This window comes from Taudactylus pleione, unplaced genomic scaffold (assembly GCF_031769625.1).
Source record: "Taudactylus pleione unplaced genomic scaffold, aTauple2 ptg000200l, whole genome shotgun sequence".
Classification (NCBI taxonomy): Eukaryota; Metazoa; Chordata; class Amphibia; order Anura; family Myobatrachidae; genus Taudactylus; species Taudactylus pleione.
Genome location: NW_028284602.1, coordinates 95,001 through 116,826, shown reverse-complemented (window position 1 = coordinate 116,826; position 21,826 = coordinate 95,001). Strand labels below are relative to the sequence as shown.

General features: G+C 31.5%; 2 protein-coding genes across 2 annotated transcripts in view; one reads left to right on the top strand and one right to left on the bottom strand.

The window, feature by feature from the left end:
- The window catches only part of SETD2 (SET domain containing 2, histone lysine methyltransferase), a 127,069-nt gene extending 121,949 nt beyond the window's left edge, over positions 1-5,120 (bottom strand). Inside the window, exon 1 of the mRNA XM_088477193.1 lies at positions 3,924-5,120. Within this exon, the coding sequence (XP_088333319.1) occupies positions 3,924-3,958 (35 nt within the window). The 5' untranslated portion in view covers positions 3,959-5,120. The remainder of the gene's footprint in view (positions 1-3,923) is intronic.
- A 50-nt stretch (positions 5,121-5,170) lies between these two features.
- LOC148518679 (tubulin delta chain-like) overlaps positions 5,171-21,826 on the top strand; it is a 56,697-nt gene continuing 40,041 nt past the window's right edge. Inside the window, exon 1 of the mRNA XM_088477195.1 lies at positions 5,171-5,251. The gene's annotated coding sequence lies outside the window, so the exon portion shown is untranslated. The remainder of the gene's footprint in view (positions 5,252-21,826) is intronic.

Here is a 21,826-nt window from a genome sequence, read left to right as displayed (position 1 = left end):
GAGCCCCCCCCCAAAAAAAACCCAAACTCCAGGGACCCTTAAAGAGGACATTACTTAGGGGAAAACAAAGGATCTGAGAATAACTAAGAGCCAGTGATTAGCGGATACTAAATTAGGATAAACACGGCGAGTTGTGTAAGCGACAATGTGGTATAATAATAGTAATATTATAACACAGCTGTGTGCGCTTTACATGGTAACGGTCCCAGGTTCTGCCCCTGACTGGCATATGGGGGGTATATGGCAATGGTCCTCAGGTGACCCTTACCTGGTATCAGGTATAGGGTTATCCTCCTGATACAGATTACATGTAGCTTCAGCTAATACACACATAGCGACAGACACTACACGGCACACCAGCCAGCTCCGTCACATATATTCTAGGGGTCAACTCCTATAAAGAAAAGGTGAGAAGCTTAGAGCCAAATGCGTACGTGAAGTCATGCGGTTGTATGTTATTTGTTTCAGGACCCCATAATGTACTGAGCTATGTAATATGTTGGCGCGTAATATAAAATAAGTGCCCCGTAGGAGTGCATTGCATTTTACTGAGTGTTAACGCTGCTGCCCACTGTGGGCAATGACACAAGTTACGCAGAGTGAACAGAAGGTTTGTGTACAGGGCGAGGGCGCAGGAATCGTTCTCCCGGAAGCACCCAGGACGGGCGGCTTTCCATGCTGAGTATTACAATTACAAACATAAAATAAATATCAAAGTTCTCACAAAAAAAAATAATAAAAAGCCAAACACGCAAGTGTCACCCCTCTCCGGTTACTGCATGGCCAGTGTGGTTCAATACCATTAGGTATGACCGGTTAGCGATCATGCTGAGACGCGGGGTACCTGCACGCATACAGCGCTGACCGTATAACACGCCATAGTACCAATAACAGATATGCAGCACCCGGCGCTGTATTATTCTTACGTCACCAGTGAGCAGGCTAGCGGCCCGGTTCCATGGTTTCCATACGATCAGGAAACATTATAGACACCCTCAGCTATATTTGGTGGTATGTGAAGCCCCCCCGAACGCAGCGATTCAGGGTGAACTGGTCTCAATGAATGTCATGTGAGGCAGAGACACGACTGCTCGTGTTACATACATGCACTTATTACATCTCTACATACTTCACCTATTGGATTGGGAATTGAACACCAACAAGAAGAAGGACAGAAGCTTTTTTCCACATGCTGTTATGTTTATTGGATAGAAACCCTACATTTTCAGCAGGTTGAAGCCCCCCCCCCCCCAAATAGGGAAAGATTACACAGACTTTTCCCCTAATGAAAGCCAGAGCCATACATCACGGTATTGTGCTTCCCAGTAAGTATATAACCCCGTCATACGCCTCCCCTCCCCCGCCACCACAATAGAACCCAGACGGTCACATGTATCATGCCACACCCCACCGTAACCTGTCCTGGCTTCCTTTCCAAAACCAGAAACAGCCGCAGCCCAAGCTGGCGCAGTCACCTGCGGCCGTCATGGCCTCCACTCACTAATCCGTCCTCTACCAGGTTCTCTCATACTCACAGGTCATGTTTTCCAAACCACCTAGATGGTGCACAGGTGTACTGAGTCCAAAGGGAAACATCGTCAAAGATCCACGGCTTGTCTGGAAAACATGACCTGCTAGGGGTACTGAGCACTGCCTCCTATTCCCACACATCAGCCCGGCTGAGAGCCCCTCTAGGCGCAAACCTTCCCGCCTGCTGGTGACAAGTCACCGATACCCCACAGCCTGCCCTGGACCTCCGTCGCTCTCTGAACCCCACCACAGAAGGAGTCTGAATTTGGGGTGTGAGCCATAAAATGTAAGGTCATCGCGCACGGATAACTTGTGTTATAGGGAAGCCCAGACACGGAGAACCCTATAATGCGCGAGTCTCCATAGGAACCTCACAGCTACATAGTCTTCATTCTAGCACCCTGCACCTGTCACAACCCGTGCAGTTCCTCTGTCCTGCCTGAGGTGTCACCCTCTGCTCTGGTGCTTCTAGCACACTCAACTAATTTATTTATTACCAGTTATTTATATAGCGCACACATATTCCGCAGCGCTTTACAGAGAATATTTGTCCATTCACATCCATCCCTGCCCCAGTGGAGCTTACAATCTAAATTTCCTATCACATGCACACAAACACTTACACACTAGGGTTAATTTTCTTAAGACCCAATTAACCTACCAGTATATTTTTGGAGTGTGGGAGGAAACCGGAGAACCCGAAGGAAACCCACACAAGCACAGGGAGAATATACAAACTCCACACAGTTAGGGCCGTAGTGGGAATCGAACCCATGACCTCAGTGCTGTGAGGCAGTAATGCTAACCATTACAACGAATGCAAGAAACTGCTAAGATACACACCAGAGTGTGCTAGAAGCACCAGAGCAAGAGCAACAGGAAAGAAGAACTGTGCAGGTTGTGACAGGTGCAGGGTTACAGAATGGACACTAGCTTCCTGTATCTACCCCTAAACTTGATGATTACCATTGATTAAAAAGATATGGCCATACATGTATAATAGTGCATGAATCAAACTGTGCTGTTCACCGCTCAGAGCCCCAATGTTCTATGTTGGTACCTCTTACGGTGGCGCCAGATCACTGTTCATCTTACAGACATATTTGGCCACTTGGAACCGTCATCTGGACGTCCTGCTGGAGCAGTCAGAAGAGGGCCTCACACACAGGTATACAGCGGTCACCATGTCACAGTATTTCCCGCCATACCGATAAATATCCTCTAAATGTCTACGGGACCATTATCAAGAATCGTCGCCAATCTCAGCCAACACAAGGAACAATACATTGCCCAGTACTGGCTGTGACGTCACAGCGCAGCTTTACAGGCGCAGTCCAGGGGCTTGCGAGGGCTATAACGTGCAGTGTCAAAAATTAAATAAAAACCCAAATATCTGGAATCCCGTAACACAGTAATCATTTTCCTGGGACACTGCTGCTCCCCCGTGTGCACCTCAGGGCGTCACTCGTGATACTGCCTAGACGGACCTTGGAGGCACTATAATCCCCAGCATGTCATGTCCACTGGATTTGATTAGAATGCATTTTTCTTTTTACATTTTAAATACACACAATATATATATATATATATATATATATATATATATATATCTCTCTCTCTCTACACAAGAGCTAGGGAACAAGGACAGAAGGTAAGATTTGCACGCACTATGCCGAAAGAGCAGGAACGTTTATGGGGACAAGTTCTGGAGACCTGGGACGGACCCTGGGAAGTACAGACGGTTGGGAATGATGGATAAAAACGAGAGCTTTGCAGATATGGTGTAATATTAGCATTACTGCCTCACAGCACTGAGGTCGTGGGTTCAATTCCCACCACGGCCCTAACTGTGTGGAGTTTGTATATTCTCCCTGTGCCAGCATGGGTTTCCTCCGGGTACTCCGGTTTCCTCCCACACACCAAAAATATACTGGTAGGTTAATTGGCTCCCAACAAAAATTAACCCTAGTGTGTATGTGTGTGACCATGTGATAGGGAATATAGAGTGTAAGCTCCACTGGGGCAGGGACTGATGTGAATGGACAAATATTCTCTGTAAAGCGCTGCGGAATATGTGTGTGCTATATAAAAATAACTGGTAATATACAGAGACTTCTACTAAACACACAGCATAAGACGCCCAGGTGGGTTTCTGTAACGTATGAGATGCAAAGTGATGACCTCCCCCTCCCCCAATCTTTACTCTAGGTGGCCATATTATGACTTTAGTGAAAAGCACATGGCAGCGCCTTACTTCCATATTACCTCACAGGTACACAACGGTGTGGGAACGCACAGAGCGTAATGTGCCGTGGGGTAATAAGGGAGAAGATGCCAGGTTCCATGTCGGGGTGCTGTGCTGTAGGGGTGCTCTGTGAGTGTGATATACTTACTCAGTCGGGTGTTCTGGATCATAGAAATCCCCCATTGTCAGTGGTGGAGACACACATCCAGCATGGAGGGATGAGGGGGGGGAGGTTCCTCCAGATAGTGGGGTGTAGTGAGATGCAGCTGGGGAGGAAGGTTAGCGCCAAACAGGTGGATCCTCCAGATAGTGCGGTGCAGCTGGGTAGAGGGGTTAGCTCCAGGCAGGTGCGTCCACCGAGGTGCAGCTGGGGAGGGGGTTAGTTCCAGACAAGAGGATACTCCAGATAGTGGGGTGCACCAAGGCGCCAGAGGGGTTGTAGCTCCAGGTAGTGGGCTGCCAGCTGGATGGTCCTCCAGATTGTGGGGATCCTCCAGATAGCGGGGTGCACTAAAGCAGGGGGTTTAGCTTCAGGCAGGTGTGTTCTCCTGATAGTGGGGGCACCTGGGGGGGGGGGATTCAAATGGGGAGGGAGTTAACTCAAGCAGATGGGTCCTCCAGATAGTGGGGTGCACCAGTAAGGGGGGGGTAGATTTAGGCAGGTGGGTCCCCCAGATAGTGGGGTGCACCAGTAAGGGGGGGGGGTAGATTTAGGCAGGTGGGTCCCCCAGATAGTGGGGTGTAGGGGGGAGTCCTGCAATATATATAGTTCAAGCACACAGAGATGACTCCAGATAGGGGGGGGGGGGGGTAAATATTGGGGAGCAGAGAGCTGGATTCCAATTGCCCCTGCGCCCTAATGAGCGGCCTCTGCGCCTCCCATGGGTGTAGGGGGTGACTGGCACGCTGAGAGGTGCCCGGTGAGGGCGCTGGCACTGGGGCTGCACAGCCGGCTTCCCGGGTCAGGTCCTGCCCGTCACTCGGAAGCACAGCCGGGGTGATGGCCGCCGCAGCCTCCTCCTCAGGCCATGGTGCCGCGGTCAGTCAGTCTCCCTCCTCGGCCAGGGCCTCCGTGTCCCCGGCTGTCGCCTGCCCAGCAGCCCGGCCCCCCGTGCACGTCTCCCCGCAGGCGGTGTGCTGCAGGCCGCGGCGTAGGCTGTGCTGAGGGCCCGCTCCCCGGTGTCGGCGCGGCCTGTGCTCCCGGCGGGTGAGGGCGGCTCGGGGCGGGGAGTCTCACAGCCTCAGCGCGGGGGGGATGGAGCCTTTCCCGGCTGCTCTGCGCTGCGGCCTCGGGGTCTCTCTCTGGCTCCTCCTCGTACACAGCGGAAGCGGCTCAAATTCGTCAGCTTCCTCCCCCGGCAACTGCTGCTGTGACCCGGGGAGGGGGGAGATCACCACCTGCCGCCCCCACCCCACAGCGGCCCCGTCACCCTGGTTACTGCCGGCACCGACACGGAGGACTCCGCCATCGTACATGTATGTCATTATTATCATTATTATCATTATTATCATTATTATTATTATTATCTAATATTATTATTATCATCTAATATCCACCTTATTACCCCGCTCTCATCTCATCAGCTCTATAGCTGTGTCCTATATGTCATTATTATATGTCATTATTATATGTCAGTACATCTGTATTATATCTCTTTATCTCTATATTATATCAGTCTATACCTCTATATTATATACATGTATGTCATTATTATCATTATTATTATCTAATATTATTATCATCTAATATCCACCTTATTACCCCGCTCTCATCTCATCAGCTCTATAGCTGTGTCCTATATGTCATTATTATATGTCATTATTATATGTCATTATTATATGTCATTATTATATGTCAGTACATCTGTATTATATCTCTTTATCTCTATATTATATCAGTCTATACCTCTATATTATATACATGTATGTCATTATTATCATTATTATTATCTAATATTATTATCATCTAATATTCACCTTATTACCCCGCTCTCATCTCATCAGCTCTATAGCTGTGTCCTATATGTCATTATTATATGTCATTATTATATGTCAGTACATCTGTATTATATCTCTTTATCTCTATATTATATCAGTCTATACCTCTATATTATATACATGTATGTCATTATTATCATTATTATTATCTAATATTATTATCATCTAATATCCACCTTATTACCCCGCTCTCATCTCATCAGCTCTATAGCTGTGTCCTATATGTCATTATTATATGTCATTATTATATGTCATTATTATATGTCATTATTATATGTCAGTACATCTGTATTATATCTCTTTATCTCTATATTATATCAGTCTATACCTCTATATTATATACATGTATGTCATTATTATCATTATTATTATCTAATATTATTATCATCTAATATTCACCTTATTACCCCGCTCTCATCTCATCAGCTCTATAGCTGTGTCCTATATGTCATTATTATATGTCATTATTATATGTCAGTACATCTGTATTATATCTCTTTATCTCTATATTATATCAGTCTATACCTCTATATTATATACATGTATGTCATTATTATCATTATTATTATCTAATATTATTATCATCTAATATCCACCTTATTACCCCGCTCTCATCTCATCAGCTCTATAGCTGTGTCCTATATGTCATTATTATATGTCATTATTATATGTCAATACATCTGTATTATATCTCTTTATCTCTATATTATATCAGTCTATACCTCTATATTATATACATGTATGTCATTATTATTATTATTATTATTATCATTATTATCATTATTATTATCATTATTATTATTATCTAATATTCACCTTATTACCCCGCTCTCATCTCATCAGCTCTATAGCTGTGTCCTATATGTCATTATTATATGTCATTATTATATGTCATTATTATATGTCATTATTATATGTCAGTACATCTGTATTATATCTCTTTATCTCTATATTATATCAGTCTATACCTCTATATTATATACATGTATGTCATTATTATTATTATTATTATCATTATTATCATTATTATTATCATTATTATTATTATCTAATATTCACCTTATTACCCCGCTCTCATCTCATCAGCTCTATAGCTGTGTCCTATATGTCATTATTATGTCATTATTATATGTCATTATTATATGTCATTATTATATGTCAGTACATCTGTATTATATCTCTTTATCTATATTATATCAGTCTATACCTCTATATTATATACATGTATGTCATTATTATTATTATTATTATTATCATTATTATCATTATTATCATTATTATTATTATCTAATATTCACCTTATTACCCCGCTCTCATCTCATCAGCTCTATAGCTGTGTCCTATATGTCATTATTATATGTCATTATTATATGTCATTATTATATGTCATTATTATATGTCAGTACATCTGTATTATATCTCTTTATCTATATTATATCAGTCTATACCTCTATATTATATACATGTATGTCATTATTATCATTATTATTATCTAATATTATTATCATCTAATATTCACCTTATTACCCCGCTCTCATCTCATCAGCTCTATAGCTGTGTCCTATATGTCATTATTATATGTCATTATTATATGTCAGTACATCTGTATTATATCTCTTTATCTCTATATTATATCAGTCTATACCTCTATATTATATACATGTATGTCATTATTATCATTATTATTATCATTATTATTATTATCTAATATTCACCTTATTACCCCGCTCTCATCTCATCAGCTCTATAGCTGTGTCCTATATGTCATTATTATATGTCATTATTATATGTCAGTACATCTGTATTATATCTCTTTATCTCTATATTATATCAGTCTATACCTCTATATTATATACATGTATGTCATTATTATCATTATTATTATCTAATATTATTATCATCTAATATCCACCTTATTACCCCGCTCTCATCTCATCAGCTCTATAGCTGTGTCCTATATGTCATTATTATATGTCATTATTATATGTCAGTACATCTGTATTATATCTCTTTATCTCTATATTATATCAGTCTATACCTCTATATTATATACATGTATGTCATTATTATCATTATTATTATCTAATATTATTATCATCTAATATCCACCTTATTACCCCGCTCTCATCTCATCAGCTCTATAGCTGTGTCCTATATGTCATTATTATATGTCATTATTATATGTCATTATTATATGTCATTATTATATGTCAGTACATCTGTATTATATCTCTTTATCTCTATATTATATCAGTCTATACCTCTATATTATATACATGTATGTCATTATTATTATTATTATTATTATTATTATTATCATTATTATCATTATTATTATCATTATTATTATTATCTAATATTCACCTTATTACCCCGCTCTCATCTCATCAGCTCTATAGCTGTGTCCTATATGTCATTATTATATGTCATTATTATATGTCATTATTATATGTCATTATTATATGTCAGTACATCTGTATTATATCTCTTTATCTCTATATTATATCAGTCTATACCTCTATATTATATACATGTATGTCATTATTATTATTATTATCATTATTATCATTATTATTATCATTATTATTATTATCTAATATTCACCTTATTACCCCGCTCTCATCTCATCAGCTCTATAGCTGTGTCCTATATGTCATTATTATATGTCATTATTATATGTCATTATTATATGTCATTATTATATGTCAGTACATCTGTATTATATCTCTTTATCTCTATATTATATCAGTCTATACCTCTATATTATATACATGTATGTCATTATTATTATTATTATTATCATTATTATCATTATTATTATCATTATTATTATTATCTAATATTCACCTTATTACCCCGCTCTCATCTCATCAGCTCTATAGCTGTGTCCTATATGTCATTATTATATGTCATTATTATATGTCATTATTATATGTCATTATTATATGTCAGTACATCTGTATTATATCTCTTTATCTATATTATATCAGTCTATACCTCTATATTATATACATGTATGTCATTATTATCATTATTATTATCTAATATTATTATCATCTAATATTCACCTTATTACCCCGCTCTCATCTCATCAGCTCTATAGCTGTGTCCTATATGTCATTATTATATGTCATTATTATATGTCAGTACATCTGTATTATATCTCTTTATCTCTATATTATATCAGTCTATACCTCTATATTATATACATGTATGTCATTATTATCATTATTATTATCATTATTATTATTATCTAATATTCACCTTATTACCCCGCTCTCATCTCATCAGCTCTATAGCTGTGTCCTATATGTCATTATTATATGTCATTATTATATGTCAGTACATCTGTATTATATCTCTTTATCTCTATATTATATCAGTCTATACCTCTATATTATATACATGTATGTCATTATTATCATTATTATTATCTAATATTATTATCATCTAATATCCACCTTATTACCCCGCTCTCATCTCATCAGCTCTATAGCTGTGTCCTATATGTCATTATTATATGTCATTATTATATGTCAGTACATCTGTATTATATCTCTTTATCTCTATATTATATCAGTCTATACCTCTATATTATATACATGTATGTCATTATTATCATTATTATTATCTAATATTATTATCATCTAATATCCACCTTATTACCCCGCTCTCATCTCATCAGCTCTATAGCTGTGTCCTATATGTCATTATTATATGTCATTATTATATGTCAGTACATCTGTATTATATCTCTTTATCTCTATATTATATCAGTCTATACCTCTATATTATATACATGTATGTCATTATTATCATTATTATTATCTAATATTATTATCATCTAATATTCACCTTATTACCCCGCTCTCATCTCATCAGCTCTATAGCTGTGTCCTATATGTCATTATTATATGTCATTATTATATGTCAGTACATCTGTATTATATCTCTTTATCTCTATATTATATCAGTCTATACCTCTATATTATATACATGTATGTCATTATTATCATTATTATTATCTAATATTATTATCATCTAATATCCACCTTATTACCCCGCTCTCATCTCATCAGCTCTATAGCTGTGTCCTATATGTCATTATTATATGTCATTATTATATGTCAGTACATCTGTATTATATCTCTTTATCTCTATATTATATCAGTCTATACCTCTATATTATATACATGTATGTCATTATTATCATTATTATTATCTAATATTATTATCATCTAATATCCACCTTATTACCCCGCTCTCATCTCATCAGCTCTATAGCTGTGTCCTATATGTCATTATTATATGTCATTATTATATGTCAGTACATCTGTATTATATCTCTTTATCTCTATATTATATACATGTATGTCATTATTATCATTATTATTATCTAATATTATTATCATCTAATATCCACCTTATTACCCCGCTCTCATCTCATCAGCTCTATAGCTGTGTCCTATATGTCATTATTATATGTCAGTACATCTGTATTATATCTCTTTATCTCTATATTATATCAGTCTATACCTCTATATTATATACATGTATGTCATTATTATCATTATTATTATCTAATATTATTATCATCTAATATCCACCTTATTACCCCGCTCTCATCTCATCAGCTCTATAGCTGTGTCCTATATGTCATTATTATATGTCATTATTATATGTCATTTATTATATGTCATTATTATATGTCAGTACATCTGTATTATATCTCTTATCTATATTATATCAGTCTATACCTCTATATTATATACATGTATGTCATTATTATTATTATTATCATTATTATCATTATTATTATCATTATTATTATTATCTAATATTCACCTTATTACCCCGCTCTCATCTCATCAGCTCTATAGCTGTGTCCTATATGTCATTATTATATGTCATTATTATATGTCATTATTATATGTCAGTACATCTGTATTATATCTCTTTATCTATATTATATCAGTCTATACCTCTATATTATATACATGTATGTCATTATTATCATTATTATTATCTAATATTATTATCATCTAATATTCACCTTATTACCCCGCTCTCATCTCATCAGCTCTATAGCTGTGTCCTATATGTCATTATATTATATGTCATTATTATATGTCAGTACATCTGTATTATATCTCTTTATCTCTATATTATATCAGTCTATACCTCTATATTATATACATGTATGTCATTATTATCATTATTATTATCATTATTATTATTATCTAATATTCACCTTATTACCCCGCTCTCATCTCATCAGCTCTATAGCTGTGTCCTATATGTCATTATTATATGTCATTATTATATGTCAGTACATCTGTATTATATCTCTTTATCTCTATATTATATCAGTCTATACCCTCTATATTATATACATGTATGTCATTATTATCATTATTATTATCATTATTATTATCATCTAATATTCACCTTATTACCCCGCTCTCATCTCATCAGCTCTATAGCTGTGTCCTATATGTCATTATTATATGTCATTATTATATGTCAGTACATCTGTATTATATCTCTTTATCTCTATATTATATCAGTCTATACCTCTACCTATATATACATGTATGTCATTATTATCATTTATTATTATCATTATTATCATTATTATATCTATTATTATTATCATCATCTAATATCCACCTTATTACCCCGCTCCTCATCTCATCAGCTCTATAGCTGTGTCCTATATGTCATTATTATATGTCATTATTATATGTCATTATATATGTCATTATTATATGTCAGTACATCTGTATTATATCTCTTATCTCTATATTATATCAGTCTATACCTCTAATATTATATACATGTATGTCATTATTATCATTATTATTATCTAATATTATTATCATCTAATATTCACCTTATTACCCCGCTCTCATCTCATCAGCTCTATAGCTGTGTCCTTATATGTCATTATTATATGTCATTATTATTATGTCAGTACATCTGTATTATATCTCTTTATCTCTATATTATATCAGTCTATACCTCTATATTATATACATGTATGTCATTATTATCATTATTATTATCTAATATTATTATCATCTAATATCCACCTTATTACCCGCTCTCATCTCATCAGCTCTATAGCTGTGTCCTATATGTCATTATTATATGTCATTATTATATGTCAATACATCTGTATTATATCTCTTTATCTCTATATTATATCAGTCTATACCTCTATATTATATACATGTATGTCATTATTATTATTATTATTATTATTATCATTATATCATTATTATTATCATTATTATATTATCTAATATTCACCTTATTACCCCCGCTCTCATCTCATCAGCTCTATAGCTGTGTCCTGTATGTCATTATTATATGTCATTATTATATGTCATTATATAGTCATTATTATATGTCAGTTACATCTGTATTATATCTCTTTATCTCTATATTATATCAGTCTATACCTCTATATTATATACATGTATGTCATTATTATTATTATTATTATTATTATCATTATTATCATTATTATTATCATTATTATTATTATCTAATATTCACCTTATTACCCCGCTCTCATCTCATCAGCTCTATAGCTGTGTCCTATATGTCATTATTATATGTCATTATTATATGTCATTATTATATGTCATTATTATATGTCAGTACATCTGTATTATATCTCTTTATCTATATTATATCAGTCTATACCTCTATATTATATACATGTATGTCATTATTATTATTATTATTATTATCATTATTATCATTATTATCATTATTATTATTATCTAATATTCACCTTATTACCCCGCTCTCATCTCATCAGCTCTATAGCTGTGTCCTATATGTCATTATTATATGTCATTATTATATGTCATTATTATATGTCATTATTATATGTCAGTACATCTGTATTATATCTCTTTATCTATATTATATCAGTCTATACCTCTATATTATATACATGTATGTCATTATTATCATTATTATTATCTAATATTATTATCATCTAATATTCACCTTATTACCCCGCTCTCATCTCATCAGCTCTATAGCTGTGTCCTATATGTCATTATTATATGTCATTATTATATGTCAGTACATCTGTATTATATCTCTTTATCTCTATATTATATCAGTCTATACCTCTATATTATATACATGTATGTCATTATTATCATTATTATTATCATTATTATTATTATCTAATATTCACCTTATTACCCCGCTCTCATCTCATCAGCTCTATAGCTGTGTCCTATATGTCATTATTATATGTCATTATTATATGTCAGTACATCTGTATTATATCTCTTTATCTCTATATTATATCAGTCTATACCTCTATATTATATACATGTATGTCATTATTATCATTATTATTATCTAATATTATTATCATCTAATATCCACCTTATTACCCCGCTCTCATCTCATCAGCTCTATAGCTGTGTCCTATATGTCATTATTATATGTCATTATTATATGTCAGTACATCTGTATTATATCTCTTTATCTCTATATTATATCAGTCTATACCTCTATATTATATACATGTATGTCATTATTATCATTATTATTATCTAATATTATTATCATCTAATATCCACCTTATTACCCCGCTCTCATCTCATCAGCTCTATAGCTGTGTCCTATATGTCATTATTATATGTCATTATTATATGTCATTATTATATGTCAGTACATCTGTATTATATCTCTTTATCTCTATATTATATCAGTCTATACCTCTATATTATATACATGTATGTCATTATTATTATTATTATTATTATCATTATTATCATTATTATTATCATTATTATTATTATCTAATATTCACCTTATTACCCCGCTCTCATCTCATCAGCTCTATAGCTGTGTCCTATATGTCATTATTATATGTCATTATTATATGTCATTATTATATGTCATTATTATATGTCAGTACATCTGTATTATATCTCTTTATCTCTATATTATATCAGTCTATACCTCTATATTATATACATGTATGTCATTATTATTATTATTATTATTATTATTATCATTATTATCATTATTATTATTATCTAATATTCACCTTATTACCCCGCTCTCATCTCATCAGCTCTATAGCTGTGTCCTATATGTCATTATTATATGTCATTATTATATGTCATTATTATATGTCATTATTATATGTCAGTACATCTGTATTATATCTCTTTATCTATATTATATCAGTCTATACCTCTATATTATATACATGTATGTCATTATTATTATTATTATTATTATTATTATTATTATCATTATTATCATTATTATTATCATTATTATTATTATCTAATATTCACCTTATTACCCCGCTCTCATCTCATCAGCTCTATAGCTGTGTCCTATATGTCATTATTATATGTCATTATTATATGTCATTATTATATGTCAGTACATCTGTATTATATCTCTTTATCTATATTATATCAGTCTATACCTCTATATTATATACATGTATGTCATTATTATCATTATTATTATCTAATATTATTATCATCTAATATTCACCTTATTACCCCGCTCTCATCTCATCAGCTCTATAGCTGTGTCCTATATGTCATTATTATATGTCATTATTATATGTCAGTACATCTGTATTATATCTCTTTATCTCTATATTATATCAGTCTATACCTCTATATTATATACATGTATGTCATTATTATCATTATTATTATCATTATTATTATTATCTAATATTCACCTTATTACCCCGCTCTCATCTCATCAGCTCTATAGCTGTGTCCTATATGTCATTATTATATGTCATTATTATATGTCAGTACATCTGTATTATATCTCTTTATCTCTATATTATATCAGTCTATACCTCTATATTATATACATGTATGTCATTATTATCATTATTATTATCTAATATTATTATCATCTAATATCCACCTTATTACCCCGCTCTCATCTCATCAGCTCTATAGCTGTGTCCTATATGTCATTATTATATGTCATTATTATATGTCAGTACATCTGTATTATATCTCTTTATCTCTATATTATATCAGTCTATACCTCTATATTATATACATGTATGTCATTATTATCATTATTATTATCTAATATTATTATCATCTAATATCCACCTTATTACCCCGCTCTCATCTCATCAGCTCTATAGCTGTGTCCTATATGTCATTATTATATGTCATTATTATATGTCAGTACATCTGTATTATATCTCTTTATCTCTATATTATATCAGTCTATACCTCTATATTATATACATGTATGTCATTATTATCATTATTATTATCTAATATTATTATCATCTAATATTCACCTTATTACCCCGCTCTCATCTCATCAGCTCTATAGCTGTGTCCTATATGTCATTATTATATGTCATTATTATATGTCAGTACATCTGTATTATATCTCTTTATCTCTATATTATATCAGTCTATACCTCTATATTATATACATGTATGTCATTATTATCATTATTATTATCTAATATTATTATCATCTAATATCCACCTTATTACCCCGCTCTCATCTCATCAGCTCTATAGCTGTGTCCTATATGTCATTATTATATGTCATTATTATATGTCAGTACATCTGTATTATATCTCTTTATCTCTATATTATATCAGTCTATACCTCTATATTATATACATGTATGTCATTATTATCATTATTATTATCTAATATTATTATCATCTAATATCCACCTTATTACCCCGCTCTCATCTCATCAGCTCTATAGCTGTGTCCTATATGTCATTATTATATGTCATTATTATATGTCAGTACATCTGTATTATATCTCTTTATCTCTATATTATATCAGTCTATACCTCTATATTATATACATGTATGTCATTATTATCATTATTATTATCTAATATTATTATCATCTAATATCCACCTTATTACCCCGCTCTCATCTCATCAGCTCTATAGCTGTGTCCTATATGTCATTATTATATGTCAGTACATCTGTATTATATCTCTTTATCTCTATATTATATCAGTCTATACCTCTATATTATATACATGTATGTCATTATTATCATTATTATTATCTAATATTATTATCATCTAATATCCACCTTATTACCCCGCTCTCATCTCATCAGCTCTATAGCTGTGTCCTATATGTCATTATTATATGTCATTATTATATGTCATTATTATATGTCATTATTATATGTCAGTACATCTGTATTATATCTCTTTATCTATATTATATCAGTCTATACCTCTATATTATATACATGTATGTCATTATTATTATTATTATCATTATTATCATTATTATTATCATTATTATTATTATCTAATATTCACCTTATTACCCCGCTCTCATCTCATCAGCTCTATAGCTGTGTCCTATATGTCATTATTATATGTCATTATTATATGTCATTATTATATGTCATTATTATATGTCAGTACATCTGTATTATATCTCTTTATCTATATTATATCAGTCTATACCTCTATATTATATACATGTATGTCATTATTATCATTATTATTATCTAATATTATTATCATCTAATATTCACCTTATTACCCCGCTCTCATCTCATCAGCTCTATAGCTGTGTCCTATATGTCATTATTATATGTCATTATTATATGTCAGTACATCTGTATTATATCTCTTTATCTCTATATTATATCAGTCTATACCTCTATATTATATACATGTATGTCATTATTATCATTATTATTATCATTATTATTATTATCTAATATCCACCTTATTACCCCGCTCTCATCTCATCAGCTCTATAGCTGTGTCCTATATGTCATTATTATATGTCATTATTATATGTCAGTACATCTGTATTATATCTCTTTATCTCTATATTATATCAGTCTATACCTCTATATTATATACATGTATGTCATTATTATCATTATTATTATCTAATATTATTATCATCTAATATCCACCTTATTACCCCGCTCTCATCTCATCAGCTCTATAGCTGTGTCCTATATGTCATTATTATATGTCATTATTATATGTCAGTACATCTGTATTATATCTCTTTATCTCTATATTATATCAGTCTATACCTCTATATTATATACATGTATGTCATTATTATCATTATTATTATCTAATATTATTATCATCTAATATTCACCTTATTACCCCGCTCTCATCTCATCAGCTCTATAGCTGTGTCCTATATGTCATTATTATATGTCATTATTATATGTCAGTACATCTGTATTATATCTCTTTATCTCTATATTATATCAGTCTATACCTCTATATTATATACATGTATGTCATTATTATCATTATTATTATCTAATATTATTATCATCTAATATCCACCTTATTACCCCGCTCTCATCTCATCAGCTCTATAGCTGTGTCCTATATGTCATTATTATATGTCATTATTATATGTCAGTACATCTGTATTATATCTCTTTATCTCTATATTATATCAGTCTATACCTCTATATTATATACATGTATGTCATTATTATCATTATTATTATCTAATATTATTATCATCTAATATCCACCTTATTACCCCGCTCTCATCTCATCAGCTCTATAGCTGTGTCCTATATGTCATTATTATATGTCATTATTATATGTCAGTACATCTGTATTATATCTCTTTATCTCTATATTATATCAGTCTATACCTCTATATTATATACATGTATGTCATTATTATCATTATTATTATCTAATATTATTATCATCTAATATCCACCTTATTACCCCGCTCTCATCTCATCAGCTCTATAGCTGTGTCCTATATGTCATTATTATATGTCATTATTATATGTCAGTACATCTGTATTATATCTCTTTATCTCTATATTATATCAGTCTATACCTCTATATTATATACATGTATGTCATTATTATCATTATTATTATCTAATATTATTATCATCTAATATCCACCTTATTACCCCGCTCTCATCTCATCAGCTCTATAGCTGTGTCCTATATGTCATTATTATATGTCATTATTATATGTCAGTACATCTGTATTATATCTCTTTATCTCTATATTATATCAGTCTATACCTCTATATTATATACATGTATGTCATTATTATCATTATTATTATCTAATATTATTATCATCTAATATCCACCTTATTACCCCGCTCTCATCTCATCAGCTCTATAGCTGTGTCCTATATGTCATTATTATATGTCAGTACATCTGTATTATATCTCTTTATCTCTATATTATATCAGTCTATACCTCTATATTATATACATGTATGTCATTATTATCATTATTATTATCTAATATTATTATCATCTAATATCCACCTTATTACCCCGCTCTCACCTCATCAGCTCTATAGCTGTGTCCTATATGTCATTATTATATGTCATTATTATATGTCAGTACATCTGTATTATATCTCTTTATCTCTATATTATATCAGTCTATACCTCTATATTATATACATGTATGTCATTATTATCATTATTATTATCTAATATTATTATCATCTAATATCCACCTTATTACCCCGCTCTCATCTCATCAGCTCTATAGCTGTGTCCTATATGTCATTATTATATGTCATTATTATATGTCAGTACATCTGTATTATATCTCTTTATCTCTATATTATATCAGTCTATACCTCTATATTATATACATGTATGTCATTATTATCATTATTATTATCTAATATTATTATCATCTAATATTCACCTTATTACCCCGCTCTCATCTCATCAGCTCTATAGCTGTGTCCTATATGTCATTATTATATGTCATTATTATATGTCAGTACATCTGTATTATATCTTTTTATCTCTATATTATATCAGTCTATACCTCTATATTATATACATGTATGTCATTATTATCATTATTATTATCATTATTATTATTATCTAATATTCACCTTATTACCCCGCTCTCATCTCATCAGCTCTATAGCTGTGTCCTATATGTCATTATTATATGTCATTATTATATGTCAGTACATCTGTATTATATCTCTTTATCTCTATATTATATCAGTCTATACCTCTATATTATATACATGTATGTCATTATTATTATTATTATCATTATTATTATCATTATTATTATCATCTAATATTCACCTTATTACCCCGCTCTCATCTCATCAGCTCTATAGCTGTGTCCTATATGTCATTTTTATATGTCATTATTATATGTCAGTACATCTGTATTATATCTCTTTATCTCTATATTATATCAGTCTATACCTCTATATTATATACATGTTTGTCATTATTATCATTATTATTATCATTATTATTATTATCTAATATTCACCTTATTACCCCGCTCTCATCTCATCAGCTCTATAGCTGTGTCCTATATGTCATTATTATATGTCATTATTATATGTCAGTACATCTGTATTATATCTCTTTATCTCTATATTATATCAGTCTATACCTCTATATTATATACATGTATGTCATTATTATCATTATTATTATCATTATTATTATCATCTAATATCCACCTTATTACCCCGCTCTCATCTCATCAGCTCTATAGCTGTGTCCTATATGTCATTATTATATGTCATTATTATATGTCAGTACATCTGTATTATATCTCTTTATCTCTATATTATATCAGTCTATACCTCTATATTATATACATGTATGTCATTATTATCATTATTATTATCTAATATTATTATCATCTAATATTCACCTTATTACCCCGCTCTCATCTCATCAGCTCTATAGCTGTGTCCTATATGTCATTATTATATGTCATTATTATATGTCAGTACATCTGTATTATATCTCTTTATCTCTATATTATATCAGTCTATACCTCTATATTATATACATGTATGTCATTATTATCATTATTATTATCTAATATTATTATCATCTAATATCCACCTTATTACCCCGCTCTCATCTCATCAGCTCTATAGCTGTGTCCTATATGTCATTATTATATGTCATTATTATATGTCAGTACATCTGTATTATATCTCTTTATCTCTATATTATATCAGTCTATACCTCTATATTATATACATGTATGTCATTATTATCATTATTATTATCTAATATTATTATCATCTAATATCCACCTTATTACCCCGCTCTCATCTCATCAGCTCTATAGCTGTGTCCTATATGTCATTATTATATGTCATTATTATATGTCAGTACATCTGTATTATATCTCTTTATCTCTATATTATATCAGTCTATACCTCTATATTATATACATGTATGTCATTATTATCATTATTATTATCTAATATTATTATCATCTAATATTCACCTTATTACCCCGCTCTCATCTCATCAGCTCTATAGCTGTGTCCTATATGTCATTATTATATGTCATTATTATATGTCAGTACATCTGTATTATATCTCTTTATCTCTATATTATATCAGTCTATACCTCTATATTATATACATGTATGTCATTATTATCATTATTATTATCTAATATTATTATCATCTAATATTCACCTTATTACCCCGCTCTCATCTCATCAGCTCTATAGCTGTGTCCTATATGTCATTATTATATGTCATTATTATATGTCAGTACATCTGTATTATATCTCTTTATCTCTATATTATATCAGTCTATACCTCTATATTATATACATGTATGTCATTATTATCATTATTATTATCATTATTATTATTATCTAATATTCACCTTATTACCCCGCTCTCATCTCATCAGCTCTATAGCTGTGTCCTATATGTCATTATTATATGTCATTATTATATGTCAGTACATCTGTATTATATCTCTTTATCTCTATATTATATCAGTCTATACCTCTATATTATATACATGTATGTCATTATTATTATTATTATCATTATTATTATCATTATTATTATCATCTAATATTCACCTTATTACCCCGCTCTCATCTCATCAGCTCTATAGCTGTGTCCTATATGTCATTATTATATGTCATTATTATATGTCAGTACATCTGTATTATATCTCTTTATCTCTATATTATATCAGTCTATACCTCTATATTATATACATGTATGTCATTATTATCATTATTATTATCATTATTATTATTATCTAATATTCACCTTATTACCCCGCTCTCATCTCATCAGCTCTATAGCTGTGTCCTATATGTCATTATTATATGTCATTATTATATGTCAGTACATCTGTATTATATCTCTTTATCTCTATATTATATCAGTCTATACCTCTATATTATATACATGTATGTCATTATTATCATTATTATTATCATTATTATTATTATCTAATATTCACCTTATTACCCCGCTCTCATCTCATCAGCTCTATAGCTGTGTCCTATATGTCATTATTATATGTCATTATTATATGTCAGTACATCTGTATTATATCTCTTTATCTCTATATTATATCAGTCTATACCTCTATATTATATACATGTATGTCATTATTATTATTATTATTATTATTATTATTATTATCATCATCTAATATTCACCTTATTACCCCGCTCACATCTCATCAGCTCTATAGCTGTGTCCTATATGTCATTATTATATGTCATTATTATATGTCAGTACATCTGTATTATATCTCTTTATCTCTATATTATATCAGTCTATACCTCTATATTATATACATGTATGTCATTATTATCATTATTATTATCATTATTATTATTATCTAATATTCACCTTATTACCCCGCTCTCATCTCATCAGCTCTATAGCTGTGTCCTATATGTCATTATTATATGTCATTATTATATGTCAGTACATCTGTATTATATCTCTTTATCTCTATATTATATCAGTCTATACCTCTATATTATATACATGTATGTCATTATTATTATTATTATTATTATTATTATTATTATTATTATTATTATTATCATCATCTAATATTCACCTTATTACCCCGCTCACATCTCATCAGCTCTATAGCTGTGTCCTATATGTCATTATTATATGTCATTATTATATGTCAGTACATCTGTATTATATCTCTTTATCTCTATATTATATCAGTCTATACCTCTATATTATATACAT